This window comes from Plectropomus leopardus, chromosome 13 (genome assembly GCF_008729295.1).
Source record: "Plectropomus leopardus isolate mb chromosome 13, YSFRI_Pleo_2.0, whole genome shotgun sequence".
Classification (NCBI taxonomy): domain Eukaryota; kingdom Metazoa; phylum Chordata; class Actinopteri; order Perciformes; family Serranidae; genus Plectropomus; species Plectropomus leopardus.
Window position 1 is genome coordinate 14,514,752 of NC_056475.1, and position 26,060 is coordinate 14,540,811.

At 39.5% G+C, this 26,060-nt stretch overlaps 1 protein-coding gene across 1 annotated transcript in view; it reads right to left on the bottom strand.

Moving 5' to 3' along the window:
* LOC121952482 (gamma-aminobutyric acid receptor subunit beta-2) overlaps positions 1-26,060 on the bottom strand; it is a 69,541-nt gene that overhangs the window by 20,719 nt on the left and 22,762 nt on the right. Inside the window, exons 4-5 of the mRNA XM_042499199.1 lie at positions 13,652-13,872; positions 917-999 (exon numbers count right to left, since the gene is read on the bottom strand). Coding sequence (XP_042355133.1) covers positions 917-999; positions 13,652-13,872 — 304 coding nt within the window. The remainder of the gene's footprint in view (positions 1-916; positions 1,000-13,651; positions 13,873-26,060) is intronic.

Below are 26,060 nucleotides of genomic sequence, written 5' to 3' on the forward strand. Positions count from 1 at the left end.
AGATGAACGATGGGGACACAGTCTTGATTCATATTTGATCAGGGCTGCCCAGTTTGACAGTTAGATCACAGTTCACAAGCAGTGACTGACATGATTGTGAGCTGTGTTAGCGACTCCTCGCCTCTAATTGGTTTTTTTTTTGGGTGAGCAGTGATAGTCTAGAAAATGCCATTAGAGGCAGTAAGAGGGACATGCTTTTTTCCACAGATTTTCTGTCTCATTTACTACCTTAACAATTTAGTGACAGTTTCAGCAAATAAGACAAAGTGTTATTTTCATAAACATTACCAACGGTAGCTTTAACATTTACCACCTGGGGTTTAATGGTAAGGGCTGAGGAGATGCCACAGCACCTCTAGGCCACCCCTTATGATGTCATTTGAAACTGGGCTGCTGCAAAGGCCAGCATTAGCAATAGCTCCCTTTATCAGTAGCTACGACCATTAGCAAGATGGCTGATTAAAATTATGTCAACTCGAGTCCCACACTTCCCCCCAAAGTATGTGCGCAACATCAGAGTATCTTTCTTCTCGGAACCAATTTATGTGCAATAAAAACAGCTCTATAGGATTTATCTGAACCGATGCAATATTTTCTTCCTAGAAGAGCAAACTCAGCTGAGAGTATATTTAGGAAGGAAAGAATGCCTCTACTTTTACCAAGGGAAATACAGTAAATTGGATGGGAAGGATTATGTTGAAAATATTAAAATTCTGAGTAAATCCTCGTACTACAGTAGAGCACACATTGTTGGGACCCAGTGTGGAACCATTCACACATAGATCCTGATAGCTGATGGACAAAGTCTGAGGTCATGACGGTGTTTAAGGGTACAAAAACCTACGTCAAGAGATTTATTGCGCTGACAAGAAACAGGACAAGAATTAATTCATGAATAAATGGAAGAATTACTCACAACTTTCTATCTCGAGTGTGCAGTTCTGCTCATCCAGTGGATACCTTCTCAGGTCCATCATACAAGCAGCAGTGGTAGTGATCCTAAAAACACATGACACAATGATATGGTCAATTCACAGCACTGTGGTAGACTTTGATAGACAGCAAACTGGAGCAGAGGTTAGGTTATTGTCTTCATGTCATGAAAAGTTTATAAATATTTATGGAAAAATGTTAGTAAAGTTTAACTTGATTCACAAAAGGATGTCACAGAAGTTGGAGGAGTATTTATCATCCACTTAACCATGAGTAACTAAAGACTTCAAATCTTCATAAACCCCTACAGGTAAATGCAGGAGCCTTCGAGGGTTTGGGGGTGGCGGCAACGATGGTGGGAACTCTAGTGGGGATTACAGGGCCGAAGCTAATCCTTATGTCCCAGTTTTAGCATTGTTTGGATAATCCTGTGGGTCCTCTGTTAGGCCCAACCTGAGATGCGAGTCACAGCAAGGGATCAATCTCTGTGGGACAGCAGTGACGGCAATAGGCCAGGAGATAAGAGTGGCAATGTTTGTAGTGCATGTCATCATGAAATATAAGGGATAAACGGTAGTGTTTTACAACCCGTTGACTTCCCAAAGACTTTGCAAGGCAAGATTATTGCTTGCATTAAATGATTTTAGTAGAAATATGAGTACAAGAGTGCGGAGGAGTTAGGATTGTTTCCATTTTTTAATATGTATTATTCCTTAAAATAGCTGTTACAACAAATCTTTGGGGCAATTCAAATACAAACAAAACATATACAGCAAAAAGCCTTGTTTAAAGGTTCAGTATGTAGGACCAAGGGGGACTTAAAGGGCATCAAGTGGTGGGGATTGCAGAATGTAATTAGCTGAAACTTCTCTTGGTTAGAATTTCTTTACTGCTCATTGTTCAGGAGGTTTTTACCGGCAGCTGCAGAGGTCTCTTCCTCCCCAAAACAGACCGACTTGAATCGGAAAAAACTCATTTAATAAAGCAGCTTCACATAAAAATAAAAAAAATCCTTGTTTTTCTAACACTGCTTGTCACAGAGGGGCTGCTAACCATGGATGGCTCTGGCGAATGTACATTTAGCTCTTTTTAGAGCCAGTGTTCGTTTTACGGGCTAACATAGAAACATGGCGGTACAACATGGCGACCTCCATGGAGGACCTGCTTCCTACATAGATATAAATGGCTCATTCTAATGCAGGCATGTCTAAAGTCCAGCCTGGGGGCCAATCGTGGCCCTCAGACAGAATTTAAATGGCCTGAGGCTTGTCTTTCAAAATTTACTATCTGTGGCCCACCACGCATAATTTATTTTTCAAACAAAATCACTCAGGACTTTTTCTATTTTGTTTTTTTTCCACTCATGGCAGGACTATCAAACAGTTGTCGACATGCACCAAGTAGGAATCACAAAGGCAGAGCTTGTGTGTTTTCATTAAGAGACAATAAACAAGCAAAGAAAGACAGAAAAAAGAAAGAAGCTTTACAGAGTTGACAGCAAGGGCCACCGCTTTCAGGAGATGAATATGAAACATTTGTGTTTTTCTAATCTGTATGTGATTTTTTTTCTTTTAGTAACCCATATAATACAAGAAGCAACTGGCCAGCAAGTTTTTTTTTCACATTATCTAATACGGCCCCCATTTGAAAAAGTTTGGGTTGTTCTAAGGAAACAAAAACCCAACAATTCTTATTTTCAGGTGATTTTACACTAAATAAATCATACGTGTTATGCTATACTCCTTTGCTTTCTACATATCCCTCTAAAAACAAACTCGACCTTTAGGTGTGAGTGTAAAGTTTTGGCATAGTTGTCCATCCCTGCCTGTATGAATTTGACTGACAGCACTTTGCTTTGTGAACAGTGTTGTTGAGTGTGAATAGCTGTATGAATAAACAAGAATAAAAGAGATCGTGGGAGGATCTTTTATGTTTGTCTCCACTTAGTATCAAAGTGCTTTTCATGTTTAAAGTTCTAGACCCCTGAATAGTCACTTAAAAGGGAAGAGTATAATACAGTAGGTGCCTGCAGAATCACCTGAGCGATGGTAAACTCTATTTCAGTGCAGTCAGTGATGTTTCTGTAGTATGGAAGCTGAACTGGAAACTCAATGTTACTTTATTTTATTTTTCTCCACTGAGAATGTATATTATTTCATATTTATTTATTTTTTTTATGTCTACATAAGCAACGGCAAAATGAGCCAACTCATCAAAATGCCAAACACATTGTAAGAAATAATTTTGCTTGAATTATTTGACACTGAGCCTTTAAAGAGCTGCTTTAAACACATCACTGTGATATATAAATATTATATATATATATATTTATTTATTTATTTTTATTTTTTTTTACAAAGAGAACCAAAGTCAGTACCACATTCTCTGTAATTCTGCTTGAAGTCCTGCGCTAACTTATGCATTTTTAAACTAGACACATGCTAAGAAATGAACTGCAAATTTAACAAGCAGTTTAAATCTAGATTATTTATGGAATCCTTGCTTATAAAACTAATGTACTATTCAAAATGAATAATTTTAGTAATGTAAGTGCTTTTATGATAGCTGCAAACAGCAGTGGCCAAATAGCTATAGCCATCTGCTTTACAGCCTCTATCATATTTTGTGTATATATGTCAGCATAATAGCATTTAGCTTCCCAATCTCTATCAAAACAAACAGACAGGGATGGATAATACAGGATAATAACAGCAGCCAACCATGAGTCAATAGATAAGGTTATGTTGTCCATCAGACTTTGTGAAGGGAACATAAGGACGAGGCTGTGAGTAATAGGCTGCCATTCTTTCCCTGGCTCTGGTCTTGTGTGAGAACTTGACTCCCACTGAGGGAGTTGCCACAGAGCAGCACAGCATGGTGGGTAATCGTCTAGGCACACCTGACAACATAGATAAATTTGTGCCAGAGGAGAGGCTCATCTTGAGTCCAATCCTCTGTGTTACAAAGCAGAGATAATCACCCTTGTGTGTCTTTGTGCCTCTGTCTCTTTTGCTCTCCACTCTCTTTGCTCTGTCACTCTCACATTTCCATTATTCAGACCAAACAGCCACTGCAATGCCAATCTTTTTGCATTTCGTAATCAAAGTATTTCTAAACTCCAAGCCATCCATCCAATTGCATATTGGACATCTTTTGAGATTATGATGCAGCAACACAACAATACTTTCACAAAGCTGCTGTGGTCAGTTTTCTATCCTACAGAGGCGTCCGACTTTAAATCATGTTCAACCAAGCTCACCACAGGCACCATATGGTGAACAGGTGGGACCGCACCTTCAAAATTCAAAACAGTCTTTTTGATATACTTTGTCAATTTGAGGTCATACTAAAATAAGCCAAAAACAAATGGAAATATATGTTATTTCTAACAATGGGATAAGATTTTATTGATAGCAATGCCATTATTGATTCTGCTTATGGTCTGATTCTTTATGGATTCCCTTATTGATTTCTAATCTTTTCTTTGTGTGGAAAAGAAAGCTCCATTGTTCAACAAAAAATTTGCTAAAATCTGCCTGCTATAGTTATTATACCATAGGATATTACCCCTCAGAAGGGGATGTGGTATTTGGCTGGGAGGCAGCGGCACTCTTGTCAAATACATGACATTCCTGAAATCTAAAACTATGTTATGTAGGAAGATGTTGTAGTATATTACTAATGTTTCCACCTTAACTTGAAATGCAATTTTACATACATTACAAGTAGCACTGTTGTCATCCTTCTTTGAAAAATGAAGCAGCTTTTAGACTGTTTCTTTCTTGCTGCCATGACTTCTTCTTGTTGTACGTTTCTAACAGCATAGATGCATGAGTTTGACATTGTTTTTAATGTGCAACCATCAGGAGAGAATAAAAAATAAAAGGAACTCATAAGCTCAGACATGTACGATCCTAGTGAATCACACAATATGGAACCAGTTCTCAACTTGAAACTGTTTAAAGTACTGTAATTCCACAAAAATACTGATCTTCTTTCCCTCACCCTTACCAGCCTCCATAAAAAACACTGAAATGTTTGACACTTGATATTTTACCCACTTAACCAAGTCGTAACATGATCTTTTCATCGCTGTCAGACACAATGAAAACCAGTTGACTGTTCATTGCAAAATGTTTGAAGGACTGATGAATTGAGAGCCAGCTCAGAGATAACTGAAATAACATTTTTGTGGACATTATCGGTTGAAGAATGTGGTCTAAGATCACAAGAAAAACACTCAATTTCAAAGAATATTTCACCAAATATCAGTAGAAACATCAACAACTTATTCTCTGTATAGTTTCTTTGTCTTTAAGTATGTTTGCCTATCTTTCAACAATTAGATTTTTTTTAGATTGAGATCTATTATTATACCAAAGACGAAAGATGGTTGGAAGAATTTTATTTTAATATTTGAACATCATGTTACTTTGGAAGAGTGCAAAAGCTACAGGAGGTTTCAAATTAAATGTTGGAAACATACAGTTTATACAGTGGTTGGCCAGTGATGCTACTAAAGGCTTTCAAACATGTTTTCATAGCAAGCAACCTCTTGCAGTCGAATAACGAATGTCCGCTGGCTGTTCAAAGAGTTTGTGTTTACATGGAGTACAAAGTGACAACTTCAGCAACTTTGACAATTTCTCCCTGCAAACAATCACAATAGTTTCTCTTACAATCACAAGTAGTTTTTACAGTTTTGGCATTTTTACTGCCAAACAGTCTGTTTTGTTGTCTGGGTATGATGACTCGTGGTTCTGTAAATATCCCCATGAAGCGAGGGCAGCACAAAAAAGTGTGAAATGATGAAAAGAGAAGAGATGAGAGAAAATTTGAGGACAGTGGATGTCAGGTGAGACAGTGAGGGGAACTATCATAACAGTGCCTTTTAATAGCAATAAAGAAGTTCAAAGGGAAGAGTTCTAGCATTAACATGCTGTTTCATATTACACACCTCAGGGGTTTCCACCCCCCAGAGTGAGCCGGGAAGGTGGTTTGAGCCTAAGAGGTTTAGATGGATTCTCCTTTTCTTTCTTTCTTGTCCCCTGTCTTTGTCAGCGTTTATTTCTCTCTCTGATGGATTTGCTGCTGGTGATGAGGCCCCGTGGCTTCCAAGTGTTTAACCAAGGAGTAAATTGCCGGTTACTTTCTGGCAACTTTTTGATCTCTGTGTCAAGATGGAGTCAGCGGTGTAGAACTGAGAGCAAGAGCCCCTGGCGGAGTCTTTAAAAAGACAGTGTGGGAAAGGTAAAGGTTGCGCATGTTTGTGTGGGGTTATGTGTGCGTTCCTGTGCATGTTTGTGATGTTGCTGTCACTTTGTGTTTGTGTGTAGGTGCCTGTTTGTGTTTGCAACTGTCTGGCTCTCCATTTACCTTCACATACTTCCCCGCTTGTCCCATCCATTAAATGATGCACAGCCGCATTTCTCGCTTAGTCTTAATATAGTCCGTGGTTGCTTGGTTACTGCCTGAGGACATTGCCAACCACGCCGACTGAGCCCCATATGTTGCATCACCTGCAGTGACCCTCCATATTTACCAGAAGACTCTGTTCCTGGAGGGATCAAACTTGTGAGGTCAAATCAGGGCCAAGTAGCCTTAAGGGTTTCAAGCAGTCATTGGAAATCAGCCCAAGTAAACATGTTGACTGCTGGTTACGTATCCTGAACAGACACATCCGTACATGCTTGGTGGAAAGTAACAAAGTATACAGTATTTACTCAAGTACCGTACTTGAAGAGTAAGAGGTATACTATGCAAGATTGTCCTAGAACAAAATTGTAGAAACTAAAACAAAAGTAATCGATCCCAATCGTCACTTTTGACCACCTAGACGCATGTGCTGGTGTATTTATTTATCTATTTTGCTGTAATGATGACATTTTTCGGTTTGCAGCCCTCAGCCAACAACCGTGTGCAGGTGAAGTCGGGACTTTATGTAAAGGTAATGACCTGGAGCCAGACCTAAGTTGAACGCAGCAAGCTACGAAAATCATAGACACACCAATGAAAAAAAACACAAATGTAGGAAGGGGAATTGCCCAAAAATCAAATTATCCTGCAACATAGATGTCCATCCATCCATCCATCCATCCATTTTCTTCCGCTTATCCGGGGTCGGGTCGCGGGGGCAGCAGCCTAAGCAGGGAAACCCAGACTTCCCTCTCCCCAGCCACTTCATCCAGCTCTTCCCGGGGGACATACTGGTGCTTAAGTAACATTGAAAGTTAATGTTACATCTCTTCTTACTTTTTAACTGTATATTTTAGCCAGCAATATTTCCTAGTTTTTTTAATTCTTTCTGCAGATTTTACATACAGCATAACTTTTTAACTAACCTGTCTGAAGCCGATCTAATACCAGCTCACTTTTCCCATTAGTTCCCTATGCTTTTGTACCTTAAAAGCCGTATCTTATACATTTTAAGGATCTGCATACCTCTCTTTCATTGCCAGCACATTTCTACAAATGTCATTCAGAATCACAAAATGTGCCAGAGCTGCATTATTTGATATTTAAGATAATGACAGCATTCAGAGAGCACTCATCCTCCACAGCCAGCTGGTTCCCACCTACAGCCTACCAAGAAAACATAGGGAGTAGGTAGCCCACGGAACCAAATCACTTGGACGCTGTATCATTACATTTTCAACAACAACAACAAAAAATCACTGTCTAACGTTGGAAGACAAAATATGTCTGACATATCTTGTCTTACATTTAATGTTTAGTAATGTATTTGATTATGAGAATTAAAGTCAGATATTACTTATGTATGCCAATTTCTCTTCTTAATTTTCAGAAAAACTCTTTATTCCTGCAATAATAGTTGCTCATTAGTCCCAGCAACAAACACACAAAATAATATACAGACCTATCCTGCAGCAAATAACCCCGATACGGAACAAAGGCGACCCTCCGTTAGAAGTACCATCTCTGGCCTACCGGAAAAATACTGAGAAGCACTTTTGTTGTTTGTTATGATTTGCTTTTGCACTATTATACTTCCAGAAGTCAATTTTGGCTATTCACTGTTGTTTCTTCCCAGGTAAAAGAATGCCCTTGAAATGATGAATATAGTTTTGGAGATCAATGAACACAAGTTGTGTGGAAAAAGAACACTTGCTTGTGTGCTAACAGATTTGTGTACATGAATGCATATCAGCCCACAAAGGGAGCTGGTGCTGTTTGTCTTTTAGCCACCATAATGAATCCCTGGGATGAACTGGCAGTTTAAAGGTAAATACAGTAACTGTGTGTGTGAATATTCATCAGCTATTTGTACATTCTCTGTGTGTGGCTTTCTCTATTACCAGCATCTATGGACTTGCTGCATTCAATAACATTTCAAATAAAGAGCCACACTGAGGAGATTCTCCCCTTCAACTGCATCTTGTTGTTTGCTTTAACAGATAATGTGGCCTCTATTTACTTATTAAAGTATGCATGTGGTAATTGTGCCAAATGAGCTATTACCCGAGATGCACAGATTACTCCTCTAAAAGCACCATGATGGGCAGCTGGTCAGAAATAGTAGTTGTAGGGACGCAACTTTTTTCATATCACACTGATCTCAAACTTTTGTCATGATGGACAAATACAAATCACATTCTTACAGTCTGTTGATCAAAACGTGACGTAATTTCCCAGTCACCAGTTAAAAATTCAATATTGTCCGTTTTTGCAAAGCATGAAAAATGTCCTGGTGAAGATCTGGTTAAGTTAAGGCACAAAAATCACTTGGTCATGGTTAGGAAAACATCACGTTTTGGCTCAAAACACCCAGGTTTGGTAGCACAAAAGCCACTGGAAAAGTAGGGACGGGTAAGCAAAAAAAAAAAACACCTGTGGGAAACCCCCGATGTGTTCATAAACTAGACCCAGGTTTAGTAGCTCGGAAATGCCGCGATGTGTCACTAAAAACACCCAGGTTCGGTAAAAAAACACACCTAGGTTCGTGGCCGCAAACGCAGCTGCAACGTGCTGCAACAGCATTGTCGTTGGTTTTGAACAGTAGTCTGCAGTGGTTTACAGGTTGGCAGGTTACATGCATGCCACCATCCCCTCCACCTCCTGATGACAAAAGTCAGTTTATATTTTATGTCACTATAGAAACATTAAAAAGTATGAAACATGCAAATATAACATTTGTGGTTTGCAAAAATGCATAATGCAAACATTTTCTTCTGCTGATGCTGATAATTTAGATTTTGTTTCACGCTTACATGAAGTAGGAAAATGTTTCTCATGGTCGCATTTTACCTGGCAATTTAATCCTTGTTAGGTTTTTTTTACTCAGAGAACTCAGACAGCGCTTATTTCAGGGTAAGTTACATGCTATAACTATTTCTTGATGAAAAACAGTTTGTCCATCCGCCCACCACTTCTGTGCAGCGTCTCAGCTGGTTGCCTGGCAACCTCACAGGGACAGCTGTGACCCTGGGAAATCACGACGCCAGGCTGCCGTTTGCCTAGAAATAGTTCCAGCACGTAACCACTGATAAAATGACAAATTGGCATTTTTACATTTCTGTTTGCATAAAAAATAAACAATCAAGATGCCTGTTTGTTAGTGAGCTTTAATAGTGTGGGTAGGCATATTTTTGTTTTTGTTGTTTTAAATTTGAACTGAGCCATGTGAATACCCCCTGCTTTCAGTTTTAGTGGCTCTAGCTCTATTCTCAATGGGCATATACTCGTCTAATTCTCAACTGGAATATAAGTGTATTTCCCCAAACGTCAAACTATTCCTTTAATGTTCACAGAAACATATTAGAATATATGTATCAATGATTTCACATATTGCTATTCAAATTTGTATCCTTATTGTGTTATGTGATTCAAATTTGCATAACGCATATTATTATTCATATCTGATTTTCTTTGGTGTATGGTTTTACTACTGGCTTCTGCAATAACTTAATTTTCATCTCAGGGCCCATTAAAGTTTCATGTAGACTAATCTAATTTATTGGCATAATAAATTAAATAACTACACAATTTGTATAAAGCTTTCAGGGCACAGTAATATGCTGTATCTGCATGTGCTGCGTGGGTTTCTGTGCACCCATTGACATGCGCCAGATCCCATGACCCAATTTAGGATTTGTAAAAATCTGGTCATCCTACTTACATGATATTGAGTGTCGAGGGTGATGGATTTCTTCTCCCAGTTTCAGTCTAATCCCACTTCATCCAAAGTAATATTTGCACTGACTTTGTGTCAGAACTTTTGGAGTGCATAGGAAATGTGCAAACCCATATTCCAAGTGATTATGGATTTTTCATTTGCATATTGGATTCAGTGGTTGGGTTGATACTGTGGGTTATCCCGTTTTAAATCAAATGGCCTGAAACAGGGATGATTTATACAATTTGAGTTCTATTTCAGCATAATCTGACCCTCACAATCTGCTGTCTTCCTTGTGTGCTTTTGTCTACTTTTCATGTTTGAGGCAACGAGTGCACTGGCTCTCACATAAGAGGGAAGCACTTCAACAAAACGATCAAGCATCATTCTCGTTAGACGACCGGCGGAAGTTGTTAGATTGATTTCCTCAGGGGCTGACAGTATTTAGTGTACTGCATGTCCAGGATGCCATCAATTTTATTTTGAAAATTCCTTATTCCCACACAGCAAGAAACCTCAAAGGATTAAAAAAACGACATCATCAAACAAGTTCACACTCGTCAGGCGCTCTGTCTGAAGCAGTGTTTACTGTGTGTAGAAATCTGATGCATAATTGTTCTCTTTTTCATCAAATCAAGTGCAAATTACTTGAAACCCAGCTATGTTCCAGGAAGAATGGTTATGTCAGTAAACCAACTGTAAGTTTGACAGGAGGACTTGGTTTTCACCAGGGGATTTCTGATTTTATCTGAAGGACATAAAATGCAACAGAGCAAAAGAAAATTATTCCAAAAAAACCCAAAAAACTGATACTAATTCATTTTGCAATCGTGAATGCTCTGGCATAATTGAATGCCACGTTCAAGTGAAGGTCTTACACACATTACAATAATACACTTAGGGATCTAATTACTGTGCCTTTGTTTGGCAGAGCTCTCAAGTGGGTAAATTCAGGTACACATATTTGGTATCGTCAATATAATTTCTTTATTTTACTCAAGGCTTTAGCACTTGCTCTATGAAAATTGAAATGTGACTGATTTTCCGAATCCGATTGCTCTCTCTTCTCTACATCTGTTGTAACTGCGACACTCACCATAACCAGCAACTTTTTACCCTTTTGTTGCCATTCAAGTGTTCACAATCAGAACCACTTAGACCCCAATACACGATTTCCATCAAATCTTTGCAGAGATGCTTCTTTGGATGACATAAAGGCTGTAAAAAAAGACACAATGTAACCTTGTGCTAGAAACCTGAGCAGATTACAACGTGCTGAACTCTGTAACAGGGCGTTGGGTGGGTAATGAAGACAGACAGTATTGATGAAGAAGACCAAAGAGAGCAATACAGACAAGATTTCCTTCTAATCCTGTCCTTAACACCCCTCTCTCTCCTGCTTTGTCTGATTGTCTCTCTCTCTCTTTATTTAATTTCTCTCTCCCGCATCAGTGCCAATGTGCTGCCGTGATGGCCATTAAGATGTTATGGTTTTCAATAACTTTTTATAGTTTGGGCATTAGAGGCCTATTTGCAAAATGAACTGATGAGACATCAGTGAGGTGTGAGAAGTGCACTGTAATCATGTTAACTTTGAGAGGTTGAAACTCAGTGGAATGGGTCAATCAATTTATATTGTACAATAGGGGTTCTGTTTCTGGCAACTGGAAACACAGTTGGGACGTGTCATATTAACATATCACACATGCAAAAGTCTCAGCTTGCGGAATTTATTCTGAATGTCATCCAAGTTGCCTTCCCGGAGAATATTTACCAAGAAAAGATCAAACCTAATGTATCGTAAAAGTAGAATTACAGTCTTTGTAGCTTCAAAGGTGTCAATAAACTCGCTTTCATTGTCTGAGAAACTCAACCGTCACACTAAGTTTGAGAAGATCGAAAAAATTACAATCGTGTGCTTTTCAACTGTTCTCTGAAAGCATGGCTGAGATGAATGGATGTTTCAATCATCTGACAAGATTTCATTCAAAGTCCAACTAAAATCACAAATAGGATCCCATTTTGCAGTCAAAAAAATGTCAGTGTTCAATTCATTGTTAACAGCTTTTATATTATTAGAGAAACAAAAGAGGCCTATGAGAAAATACCAAAAATGTTCCTTTCCTGTCAGCCTCTGAAGGGGCATATCAGCGCATATGATTCAGAAATACAACAGGGGGACGGAGAGAGAAAAAAAACAAACTGCTGAAAGCTGTATGCCTTACAAGCCAAGGTAAGACATTTAATTATAAATTGCTAGTAATGGGGGGAAATAAATGAACAATTTTTTTTAACATCTCGTGTCTCATCTAGTGTCCGATATGAAACGGGTCAATTGTTGAGATCTTATGAATCTCCGACTTTTCCCACTGACTGATTTTAGGGCACTGCTCATGCTGCCTGCTACTGTGAGTGAACAAGAAGAAACTGAATCTCAAGTCAAAACCTCCGCCGGCAAAGGCAAATGATGCATTTACATGCTTCTCAGATGGACGTTTGTCCGGCTTTTGACTTTCGTCAGACGAAATTGTAATGTGGAAACAACTTGGAAACTACAAAGAAGATGTGTTGAACATTTTGATTAAAAAGAGCAATGGAAAACAAATCGGGTGAGCCATGAATGACTCCACATTGCAGCACAAGGCACAAGGATGTCAATTTGTAAGTTAAGCGGGAAAAAAATATCTGAAAAGATAATGTATGTTCAAAGCTGGTGGCTCTTGTGTAGCAGGCTGCTGTTTGGCTGTTAGTCATTGTGACCATCTGCATATGATAGAACGATGAACATTTTACACACATAAACAGTTAAATGTGACAAACTAATTGGTTTTATAAAGATAAGTTCTCTATTGGGGAGAACTGTGATAACTGAAGTATTCAAACTGTTTAATGCAAAGACAGGGTGTATAACAAAGTCTAATTTTCTCTCTTTTGGGTAAGTATTATTTTCTCTGACGAAAGGAATGAAATCCAGTTTACAGAGCAAATATGCATGCTGTAGCAGAGCAAAACGCCCACAGAAAGTTGAACTTTACATATGCCTTTTTTGCACTTTTGCTTGTGATGAAAATTATTCAGAGACTTTGTAAAGGAATTGAATTCAGTGTTACAGAAGCCTTTGGTTGGTGTTGAGCACATGTCCTGTAAATGAGGACACAAGTAGGTCACTTCATCACTTCATCAACATGCTAATTTTCGCCCGGGGGCAATATTGCACCTCACATCAGTAGTTTTCTTCATCTGGCTCTAATGAGCTAATTACTGACTGAGTCCGACGCAGCAATCATTGACTCATTGTTATATTGAAGTTGGACGAAGTTAGTTTTTTTTCTTTCAGGTTGTTTGTTTGATTTTAAAAATAGAACGTACACTGACAAAAGATTAATTTTAAAGTGTTTAACAACAAGAAGCAGAAATTACTAGAATTTGTGCAGTGTAGTCTGGCATCTGGCGCCATACTCGTCGAGTATGTGGGAGATTATCTGTATTCTGTTTGTTTGGGGGTTTTTTTTGCATATGTAAACATCTAACATCTTGGTCTTGTTGTGTAGTCAGAAATGTTATTTCAAGAGATTAAAATCTCACCTTAGACCGTACAGTACGGTACCGTCTGGGTGCAGCCGGATCATTCTATTTTTCACTGTGACTCCGTGGACAAACGATTTCTTGTCGTTGAGGAAGTAGGTGTCGGGGACCCAGAGCTGGTCAGCCACCCGGTTATCTAAGGTCAGGTTGAGGGGGATCTCAGAGTAGGACAGCCGTTTGTCTCGCCAGGCCTGCTGGAAGTACATCGTCAATGTGTAGTCCTGAGAGTGCACGGACAGGGGGCAAAGGAGGACAAAGAGGAGAGGGAGGGACAAGCCAGGAAATCAGAGGGGAAGGAAACAGATGAATTGGCCCAGGAGGTGGAGGAAGAGAGTTGGATAAAATAGGGGAGATAGGGAGGGAGAAGAGAAAGGAGACACAGTTACTTCAAAAAGCAACCATTTTACTGCTCTGTAATACTTTTCCACTACAAGCTTTCAGATTAGACCAGACTAGGCTTCAATATTGGATGAAGTTCACTTAAAAGCAAAGGGAACAGTAGGAGTACAGGCCAAAAAACTCTCAGTACAAAGCAATGGGGAATTCTTTCTTTTCATAGAAACATGAGGTTTAGACAGACGGTGTTAAAGAGTGTGTATGTGTCAGGGAGGGGAGAAAAGACAGAGAGAGACAGATGGTTATGGTTTGGTGTGTGTGTGTGTGTCCATTTAGGTCTGGTAATTTATGATAAAAATATGTATGCGGCTTGCTTGCTTGCTTGATTGTGTGTGTTTGTGTGTATATGACATACATACTTAAAGAGAGGGAGAGACCACATGTTCCAGACAAATGGAAATACCCTCCAAGCAACCTCAAAAATCTGTTTTACAAAATATCTCCTATGCGCTCTATTTGCTTTGACAGTAGCTGTCTTTCCAGGATTAAGTATTGCTTGCGAAATGAGCTCACTATGTTGTACTTGCATAACATATTCACCCATTTCTGTCTATTTGTCCTCCCATAACTAGAATGGCAGAGCATCCTCTTGCATCACATCAGGTCGTGCACAGACAGCACATCGCCTTTGAGGGACTGTATATGTCGGCTTTACATAGTAAAGACGGACATCAAAGTCTAACAATATGCACATTTTTTCTTCATCATAGGCATGGATGGGATGAAGAAGAAGCTTGTTTGTGCAACGGTGTTCCTGAGGCTTGCTTGTACATATTTATATGGGCACAAAGAGGTATCTTGTAGTATTTTTGATCAGTATTTATGCTATGGAGCAATCTTGTGAACGTTCGTCTTTATTATTTGAACCACATGCTTTACACGCATGTGCACAAGGTTGCAAAAATGTGCACACGGGCATGCAGTTAATGACTTATAGTTTCATGCAACTTTGCTGTTCAACAGTTGGTGGCAATGTTGTGGCAAGAAATGCACGACTGCGACAGCAAAAAGTAGAAAACTAACAAGCTACTAAGCAAATATTAACCCTCTGAAACCTGGAAAGATAAGTTTCCCTGTACTGCCTTCAGATACTTTTCAACATTTCAATAGGATTTAAACCTCTAAAAGTTCAGATTTACTTCAAAAAACATGGAAGAAAGGCCAGCAGCAACTCAACCACAAATGGCCTGTGAACTGCAAAATAATAGTAGGAGTTGAGGTCAGTGGGTAGTTTTCTTGTAACTACTTCTTGTAACTTTTTCTTGTAAAAAAAAAAAAATCAAGCACACTTGCTCATGTTTCAAAGGGTCAACGTAAACCATTCACGTCTCAAAATCTTAAAACTAATCAGCTTTGCAACAGTTTTATAAAGAAGGAAATGCATTTTTCAGACCTCAAGAAAGCATACAATACCTTATGGTGAAAGACAAAATGAATGTAAAAATAAAGGAATAATTTGATGATGATTTTCAGTCAGCTTTGTACAATAACAATGAATTGTGGGGAAACTTCCCTCTGTTTTACCAAGGAAGAACCCGTCTCTATGTCTATTTCTCAAAAACACACCAAACTGATCAAAGTGTAAAACTAAGCATTGCTTGTCACGCATAAAACAAGATGACATAACTGTATTGCTTATTTCTTGCCTTAAATGTCTTCAGAAACAAATTTGTGACTTGAGACTTTGTGAAGAAGAAGCAGGTTCTATACTGTTCAATTTGTTGTAAAACGGAGGCTGATAAAAGAGAGACCAAATGGTAAAACTGGGCTGTGCGAATCAAATAAAATGATTCAGTAACTTCATTACTTATTTTTCGCCTATAACGTTTTCAGAAATATATTTTACCTTATCGTTTAACTATGATTTCTGATTGCACTTTACCAGCCGGCTGCCATATTGTTTCATGTGGAAAAAACGGCCAAAATTGTCATTAAATTATCAATCCACCAGTGATGCCTTGCATTGTGGTAGTTGTAGTTTTTCTACCTCTTGAGCAATCGCAAATGCCACAGCCCTTTTACAGTGTTTGCTCTGGTGAAAAAAACTAGATATAAGAGCTGGTAAATTCACTGTAATCTTAAAATGTAAATTTAAAGCATCCATAACATTGACTTTTATAAAATTCAAGGTTGGGCTACTTTTTGTATTGTTTTAATGGCACATGCAGACAAAAACTTGAAAAAAGACATACAATAGGTTAATAATTTATGAACAAATAGAGGAAGTGTGATAACTTGCAGTGAAATTCCCTGATGCTAAATCTAGGGCACCATGAAACAGTCAAGCAAGCAGTCAGACGCTCATGTAGCTCACTGAAGTACGAAGCCTACCAATCATCCATGAAAAACTAAGTTAAATAAACTTGCTGTCTCAGGGAACTTTTTTGTCATGACTGGCACATCCACTTCCTGGCAAAGAGGCTGAACATGCATTTTTGAATATGCCCGTCGGCTACAGATCTGACATCCCACAGCACCTTGGGAACTGGAGGCTTGGATATTGACTGGATGGAGTCAGGAAAACAGGAGCAGCTTTTCATAGTGAGGCCCTTGTTTGACTTAAATAGGTTTTGTCATGTTGTTGTTGTTTGTACCTTATTTGGCTTGGGGTGCTGACAGCCACCAGTTTGAGAATTTAGTTTTTCAAAAGACATAAATAGTATAGTGGCGCGTCTAGCATCCAGCACTATAATTGGACTTGGAATGGGGATAGACTTATTTCAGTAAATTCAGGTTAAAAAAAAGACATGATTGATGGGGCTTCCATTTTTTTTTCATTTATGAAAGAAGCAATGTGGGTGTTTTCATATTGTTTCGTACCGTGCCAAAGCACGATTGCAGCCCCCCCCCCGTCAGCCTGCACGTTCGTTATGTTGTTCCTTGCCCGACTACAAGTATTATAAATTATTATAAAGTAAATCCTTTAATTAAGTAAAAGTACTAATGCCACAAAGTAAAAATACTCTCTTTCAAATTAAAGTCCTGCATTGAACATTTTAAGTAAATAAAAGCAAGTGCATTCAGGAAAAAATAAAAAATTATCTACACTCCACCATTGCTTGTGTATGGACACAGTCCAATATAGTACGTGGCAAGTAGTATGTTCGTAGCTGGTTTAGAATCTGCCAATACAAACAAAGAAGATGAGGAAACCTCTCACATCATCAACTAGACACATTTGTTTATGTTCTGTGCAGTTCAGTGAATGATCCAGTTTTGTCCTGTTACTGTGCCTGTTTTTATAATTTTTTGAGACGCACCAACGATCCTCTCGCCAGCCTCCCTGCATCAACATCTACCATACAGCTATGCCTTTACAACTTTACTGCAACTTGCAGTCGTCATTAAAAAAAAGTGTGGATAAGCTTGAAGTTATTATAATGGTGTTGTCCACAGCATACACATACATGGACACGGTTGCTTTCACACCTCCTGAGGACCGTACTTGAGTGCACATGAACTGTGTCTGGGATGACCTTTTCAAACAGATCAGGTATATTTCACAGACTGTGTCACAGTCCGGTATACTTATGTTTACACTAATCAAATGAACTGGAATTTGGGGTCAAGTGTACCCAGATCTGGGCCGGGATCCCTAATGTGAAACCACCCAAAAATTCCTTATTTAAGTTAGTTTGAAAAGAAATATCTAAAGGGGTACATGGAGGCTTCATGAGATGTTGGATGATTGCCACAAAAATAAGGCAGTTCCTACATGACCACATGGGAATACTGTGCTTGTTCTCACTTACAGTCTAAAAGCTGTATAACTCTAATATCTGGGTGGCTTTACACTCATAGCAATGGATCCTTGGGCTGCACGTGCTGCCCTCCAAACACTTCCATCCCTGGTCAATGGTTACGTAACAGCTCACACTCTGCTCTTCCTGGAATGCTGTGCACGGCTGCACATGTGGCTGAAGAGATGCTTGTTGCCATGTGGTCCTCCTAAACTACCTCTCCTGCACTCATCAGTACACAACATCAAATAGGAGGGTTTACTGTGATGTAGGAAACATCAGACAGGCTTTCTTGTGGGAATGCACACACAAGCACACGGTGTCTCTTCTCGTCTTGTTAGAAATGTGGACATTGTAACTGACATCTGCTGTGTGTGTCAGTGCATCACTTCCATAGATCTGTACATGCGCTGTGAGTTTTAACAATATGGTAATCCTGTCGTGTCAATGTATTTTTTGCATGTGGGTATTACATATGTATGTGTGTGTTTTTGCTGTGTTTCAGGATCACAGCCAGTGCACAACAAGGATAAAAGAAAACAATGCAGCTTTGATTGTTCACCTGGCACTGTGGATGCAATTTGTTATATTGAAATATGCTTTGCAATACTGTATGTAACAGCAGGGATTAGATAACAAGAGTCATGATCCTGTGTAGTACAACACCTGCCAACCCCTGCACTCATAATAGGCATCATTTGTAAAAGCCATGAGCCATTCTGGCACATGAACCAATCTCCCCATCACAGAGTCAAGTTTTTGAATGTGAAGTACTTAAGTAGCTGTGAGAAGTTAGACAAAAACTGACAGCCATGGCCGAGTAAGAAGGTGCCATGTGGCGTAATTATTAAAGACTGAATGATTCCATTGTCATCCCTGAGAGCCTATTAATGCAGGCCTATCTACTTGAGGATGTTGTAGTTTGCTTTGTGGGACAGCTCTGTGGAGGTGCCACTGTGGCTAGTTTACCGTGAACATAAAGCTCTCCTCAAAGACAGCTTTAGTGTGCCCCCTCTCTTTCTCTCTCTGTGGGAGGAGGAGGTTGTAAATCACCAGAATAACTGCAGCGGCTGTGTGCATGTAAGTGCAAGGGAGGCTGTCATAACAACAGTCATAATGAGCATCAGTACATAAACTATGTCGAAGAAAGAGAGAGAGAGTGGCGGAGAAATGGAAGGAGAAAGGAAAGGAGACAGAGAGTGATGCAGGATGAATGATGTTGGAGTTACGAGTATGCTGCGCTGCCAAGCTGCCAAGCAAAGGACAAGTGATCATTACATTCTTGCACTCCAAGCCACTACAGAACGTGAGAATCCATTATAACTAATAACTAATATCCACTTCCACAGCGTGCTTCCTGCTGTGTTAATGTTTTGATTTTTTTTTTTGTTAAATACATTTCTAACAGATTGTTTTAAGTACACATGCTTTTTTAACCTTTTGAAACCTGGAGCAATATAATTTTTCTTGATCTGCTTTGAGATGCCTTTCAAGTATTTAAACATTTGAACCCTGAGGAAAATTGGTTTGAATTCTTCCCCCAAAAATGGGGAGAAAGCCAATTAGCACCTCTATAAGAAATGATCCATAAATTGTAAGAAATTAGTAGATAAGGGATTTTTTTTAAACAACCAGGGGAAAATGTCTAAGGAAAAAAAGGAAAAAGCTCGGAAAAAAAATATTATCATAATTAGAAATCAAAAAGTATGTCACAGAATTATAATTTTTAAGCACATTTTCAACATCATTTCCTTTATTTATTTGTTGGTTTGTTTATTTTTTTTTCCATTTTTTACTAATTTTCAGGACATTTTCTTGTACTTAAAAAAAACTAAGCTCTTGATAATTTGTCGGTCTCTTCTTTTCTCGTTGCTTGTTGCCATCTTTCCATGTTTTTGAAGGAAATTAAATCAGTTTGCTCAGGTTTCAAAGGGCTAATTTGTCAGTCAGTCAATCAATTAACTGTCAGCCATCAGTTTTATTCATATTCACTACTCTTGTTATTTTGTGTTCTAAAATCTCTAAAACCTGTACACTTCTTTAAAATAAGCTGTGTCCTTTATGCTAAACACCTGTTTAAAGTTACAGTTAATACTGCTGCTCAGCACTCATGACAACATGCATTACAACAACATTATCATCAAAAGTCTGCAAGGATGCGCTCCAATGCCAAGGGAATATCTGGCACTGCAAGATCATCTCCATTTGCTCACCTGACCCACTGCTGGCATACACTGCACACTGAGAGAGACACTGTCATCACCACTCTTCCATAGCTTGTAGCGATCTGAACAAGTGAATAGCAAATGGAACAGCGTACACATATTGAAATAAGTACTATGACCTGCTCGTCGTCTCGAGTCATCTTACCCCCAAGCCACAAACGGGTGAAAAGCCTCAATTAGTCATAATGACCATGGTCCATTCTGATATGAAAGCAGTTTGGGACAAAATGTAAGCCTGTAACTGATATTTCGGCTGATTGGAAAATAGTTAATATGCAGATTGTGGAACATATGCGAAAAACTTAAGTATGATGCTTGGTAAAAGCGTCTTTAGGCAGTACACTGCTGTTCTGGTTCAGTTGGAAAACTAAACTCCAATATTTGAGTCTTAAATATAGCCTTTTTTACTGAAAAATACACATTGGATGAGTAATCCTAGGTTTTTTAATTGGAGCCAAATAACCCACAGAGGTCTCTTCCTCTCTAAAACTAAGGAACCAGTAAAAACACTTAATAAAGAAGTTCAAAGTTACAAATCAGTGCTCCTCTACTGTTTGGCTCATTGCAAATGGACTGTTAGCCAGCACCATTTTTCTCTGATTCTCAGACATTATTTAGTTTTTACAGTGAGGTAAATTATCCACAGAGGTCTAATTTACACCAGGAAAAACACTGAAAAAGCAGTTTCACATAAAAAATTAGATGCTGTTTGGCTTATTTTGGAGGGGCTGCTTGGCCCTATTCAGAGCCAGTGTTTGGTTTGTCCATTCTGGGGTACTGCAGAAACATGGAAGTGCATCAGGGCCGTCTCTGTGGACGAGGAGCCACTCCCTATGTAGATATACAGCTCATTCTATGGTAACAAAAACACATTTCAGGTAAGTATAAACTAAAGAAAACATACTTATTTTCCATTTCTGTTAATATATCCCCCTAAATCCAATACACTGGACCTTATAGAATATGAAAAGCTGAGCAATACAGCAGTGGTTAATAAATAACAGTTAGATGTATGGAGGTGAGATGTATGACATTTTAAGTGGTTGCCCTATTATGTGAATGGGTAGGAATTGGCACTCAAGGAGTTAACCTGTGACAGGTGACCTCATGTTCCTCATTGGATCCCAATGTTTCTTAATTGAAACATAATCTGTGACAGGGCTCCAGCTCACATGCTCTATAGTCCTATTCAGATGACGTATTCCTAAAAGTGCTCCTGCAAACTTCAGCTTTGTGTTTCATTACTGAAAGGGCATATTTTACAGTCAGAGTCACTGTGTGGGTGTATTTCTCAAACAGAGGCAAAGAGTCCAGAAAATGCTGTATTTACAGTATATGCTTGGTCAGTCAGCCCTTCAGGCAGCCAAATTGTGCAGAATCCCATATTGGCATTTCATGCAATAGATGTTAGAGTTTGAGTCTGATATGATTTGACTGCCAGGGCAACTCATGGATGCCGAAAGTGTTAGTAAGAAACCATCTCACATTACTCAAAAAAATAACACATGCTTTGCTTTCCGCCTGTGCCCTAAATTGCTCTTGAATATGAACAATCCATAGCTGTCTGAGCCTCTCTGTGTTCCATTATTTGCTCAGCATTATAGAAAAACAAAAAAAATCCAACCTCTTCTTGCTGTTTTTTCCCCAAAATAGATCAGCAGAGATAAACAATTGAAAATCAAAACAAAAAAAGAGATGCTCCAGCTGCCCACTCTGACCTCGTCAGCCCCATTCATCCTCCAAGCTGCCCTGTCCACTAACCCCTCACATCTCATCCCCACCCCCGCACCACATGGCTTCTCTTGGGCTGAGAAGAGCATGAAGAACTAATATTATACTTGTTTTATTGGACTTTTCAAGCCCTTCTACAAATCCTATTTTGTGTATGTATTAATTGTTCCAACTTTATTTTTGTCTTGTAACTGTCCCTGCAGACAGGCTTTTTTTACAGTATCTTCTTTTAGTCTTCTTTTAGTCCCAACAAGTCCAACAATTTGAAAGACAAAATAAGTTTTCATCGTCTTTTTTTATCAACACAATTACAAGCATTTTCTGATGTTCTGATGCTATGATTAGTGTTTGGTTGGGTTAAAGCAAAAAAAAAAAAAAAAAAAAAAGACTTGAGTGAAGAGGCTATAATAATATTTTTACACCAACTACATATCACATTTCTATGTATGTGAGAGGGGGTAGCTTGTCGTGAAGAAAGCATGTCACCCAACTACGCTGTTGCCCTTAGCTCTACAGAGTGTCGTCAAGCTGTTCTCGTATACTGTTTGTGCATGTAACTATGAAAATTAATGCACCAGAATTTGTATAAACCTCATAATCATGAGCCAGTTATTTGTATATAACTCACATAATCAGATGGCTAAGGTCAAATGAGCACTGATGGGAGTTAAGAAGAAGGTAGTATGAAGAGCAAAACTCTGCAAAAGAAGGCAGGTTGAGGTGGTGGATGGGTCAAACACAGGACTTTCCCAGAGGAGACTGTTGTTTTTGTCCTGAGTTAAACCAAGTGAACTCTGAATCATTTTAAAGTGCATCTTTCTTTTCCTACAGCTAGGCTACCAGACTTTACTGGCCTAAACCAAACCTACGTAACTTACTCTACATTAATTAGTTTATGTTAAGTACGAAACGTTATGGTACCCAACCATGTTTCACCTGCTAAAACTAGCCTATGTAACTTTATGTTAAGTACATCACATGAAAATGCAATTTGTGAAGTGCTAATTTCTAAGATACTGAATGAGTCTGTCGTATGATGATATGTTGGTGCCTCATTACATCTCTCAGCTAGTTTTGGTTTTAAGAATGAATATTGGACTCACCAAGTGACCACAAACACAACTCCACCATATCAACCTGAAACATGATAACATGTCTATGTTGTGTTCACAGCTTGTTTCCGCTGCCCCCGAGTGGCCAGAAAATCAATAACGGCAGGTTTAAAGTAAAGGTAAGGTTATATTTTTCACCTTTACTCCTGACAGACATTAGAGTCATAATTCACATAACCACTGGAGGTCCTTCTCATTCAAACATAAACAAAATTCATACAGGACTTATGAACAAACAGCTGATGCAGTCGATTCTCATGGGTGGTGGACAATGGAAAATGAGGAGAAAAGCAGGGTAACAAATTGAGAGAAATTGTGGGTGCGATGGGAGGAGGATGACTATGGAGAACAGAGGATGGAGGTTTAAATCCACAGGGATAGAGAAAACAGAACGGGATCAAAACAAGGATGACTAAATAGTGAGCACTGGTTATATATCTCTTTCTTCCCACTACCCTTGAAGCCAGTTTTCCATTTCAGAGCTGTGGAATGGTGTGGTGAGTTTGCTGGAAGGGATGGGGGGTGTGGGAGGGTTTTAGAGGGGGGTAAATGAAAGGCACTGGAAAGCTCAGTGGAGCAGTGATGCAAATTGCTTTTATTCTCACAGCTCTTCACTTCCAGTCTCTGATTTCAGCACCAGCAATGACCTCCCTCTGCTACTTTCTCCCCACTCCTCTTTTATCCCCCTCCTCATCTGCCCCATCCATTCCCTTTTCCCTCTCTTTCATGTCATTTTTTTCCTATTTCATCTCCAATTTTCTCCCTCATTCCTTTACGTGAATCTCCTTCTATTTCTCAGAATAGCTTCCCCCAGCTCTCCTATATATTCCCTCTCCATCTATCCATCTCAATCTCAGAGGAGCTCCTGTTGCATCTATTTGCATGTAGTGGGAAAAAGGGGGAGAGGGAACACATTGGTGGTGAGGGTGAATGGCTTACATCATTACCACTAAACAGGCACAGCCTAGGGACCCACCAAAAGAACAAGACAGGTGGATCAGCCTCCAAGGTGTTTTATGGTTACAGGAGTGTCCTGTATGGATTTAGATTGGAATATCTCCTCCTCAAATCTCACTGACATAAAGCTCGGGAGTTTCCAAAATTGGTGTATTTTGCATTCAAGTAAAAGGGCACCCAAGACTGATTGGCTTGTTTTTCCTTTCTGGGGGAAAAAAAGTAAACCTGAAAGTGGTATATGCTGCTTTAAATTGTTCCTACAGTGCACTGACCTTGAAGAGTGGCACTGAATCCTAAAGCAGGCTGCCTCCGAATCCTCTACCTGTATCCTCTCTGTGTCCGTCCTCCCCTCTCCTCTTCTTCTCTCTTTGAAACACCTTTAGCGTGGAGGAAATGTGATCCCTCCACCACTCAGCCATATGTCCATACTGCACTCTATCATCCGCCTACTTCAGTTCCTCCAAAAAGCCCTCCAACAACAAGTGGCTTTCAATTTCCTGTCTCACACTGTCTGACGGCACAGTCCTTGTGCCAGGGTATGAGGAACCTGGCATAGGGCACAGCATTTCCAAAGAGCCCTAATAATAAACAAGCCTATCCCCGCAGAGCTGAGTGACATATATCCTCCTGTCTCTGGAGATCTGTGTGTATAGTCCTTAGGATTCAGCCCTATATCTGGAACAGCTTGTACACTGCATGGAGTAAATCTGCAACAGGAAAGCATTCAGGGGTTGCTGCAGGGGTTTCATTGGCCCGCTTGCTCTAGAATAAATAACGTTGTTATCTTTTATACCAACAGTGAGACTGACAAAAAAAAAAAAGTATACCAAATTAGGCAAACAAGAAAATATCTATAACTAAAATGCCATGATAGATATGCTTGAATTTGCATAACAACATTACTCTGGCAAAGACTGGGTAAACTTTTTGTATTTTTCTTCCTGCAAGACCATTTTCTTAGTTTATGGCATGTCAGAAACACAATGACGGATTTCAATAATGCCCAGACTCTTGTTTGTTTACTTGTACTTTGTCTAACCTCCCTTTCCATCACACTGCTCCTCTCTCTTTCTCTTTGTGTCCCTCTTCCTCTGTACGTATCCCCATTTTCCTTCAATACTCTTTCATCATTTACTCTGGCACGGACACAGCTTTCAAGAGAGCTCGCCGCTGAAGGTGAATCAAATTTAAAGGAACCTTTTTTCTCTTCTTCTCAGAGCTCTCCCACAGAAGCAGAGGTTCGCAGCTTTGCCAGTTGGCAGTGGTGCAGCTTAACTGACTACATACAATTTATTAGAGTCGATTGGAGCATCTGCAGGCCCTTTTGTGTCCCCGGAGAGGAGGAGAGTGGAGTGACAATTCGAAGAGGGGGGCGGTTGGTGGTGATGGTTGGGGGGAGGTGATGGGGAAGAGAAGAGAGGGCAGAGTAGGATGCAAATTATTAGGGTGGCTTTTGAATCCAACTGGAAGACAGGGGGGGAAGTTGATGGAGGTTTCACTCTCAGCTGTCATTCAAACAAGATAGAAGGTTAGCTGACCAAGGATAAGGGTTGTAAAAAAAAAAAAAGAGTCTTTGTCTGTCTTTCGTCCTACTTACTGCTTCTCCTGTATGAATTGATTGTGTGTGGATGTGGGGGGCATGGAGGTACTTACATTGTATATGTGTTTGTGTGTGTTTGAGTCATTGTACAGCTGGTATGTAACTACATTTCTTCCTTTCTGCTGCTGCTAAAGCTTGCTGTCCTTTGACTGCCCCACATACACAATCCACATACAAATACACTGATCCACTAGTGGAGTCCCACATCTCATGCAGCATAGGGGTCTGGGGAACTGAGCATGAAGCTGATTGCTATTCAAACAGAGTACCAAGAGGCACACACCACATACACACTTTGTTTACACTGAGATAATACAATATATAGACATCTGTGGATCGATGGCGCATACAGTGGTTATCTACCTATATCTGTACAAATCCAGTTCACGTGTGTGTGTGTGTCTTGTGAATGTTTTTTTCATTGTCCAAGTACAGGGCTGTGTGAGTCCAGATTTGATGGCCTGCATACAGTATCTCCTTCAGCAAGGACACCCTTAAAGAAGCAATATCTCCTCACAGTCGGACTGACCTACAAGAGACGCAGGGGTGCTTTAGGAGGGTGTCAGCTTCAGAATGTGTGTACGGGTGTGTGTGTGTGTGTGTGTGAGTGTGTGTGTGTGTGTGTGTGTGTGTGTGTGTGTGGCAATG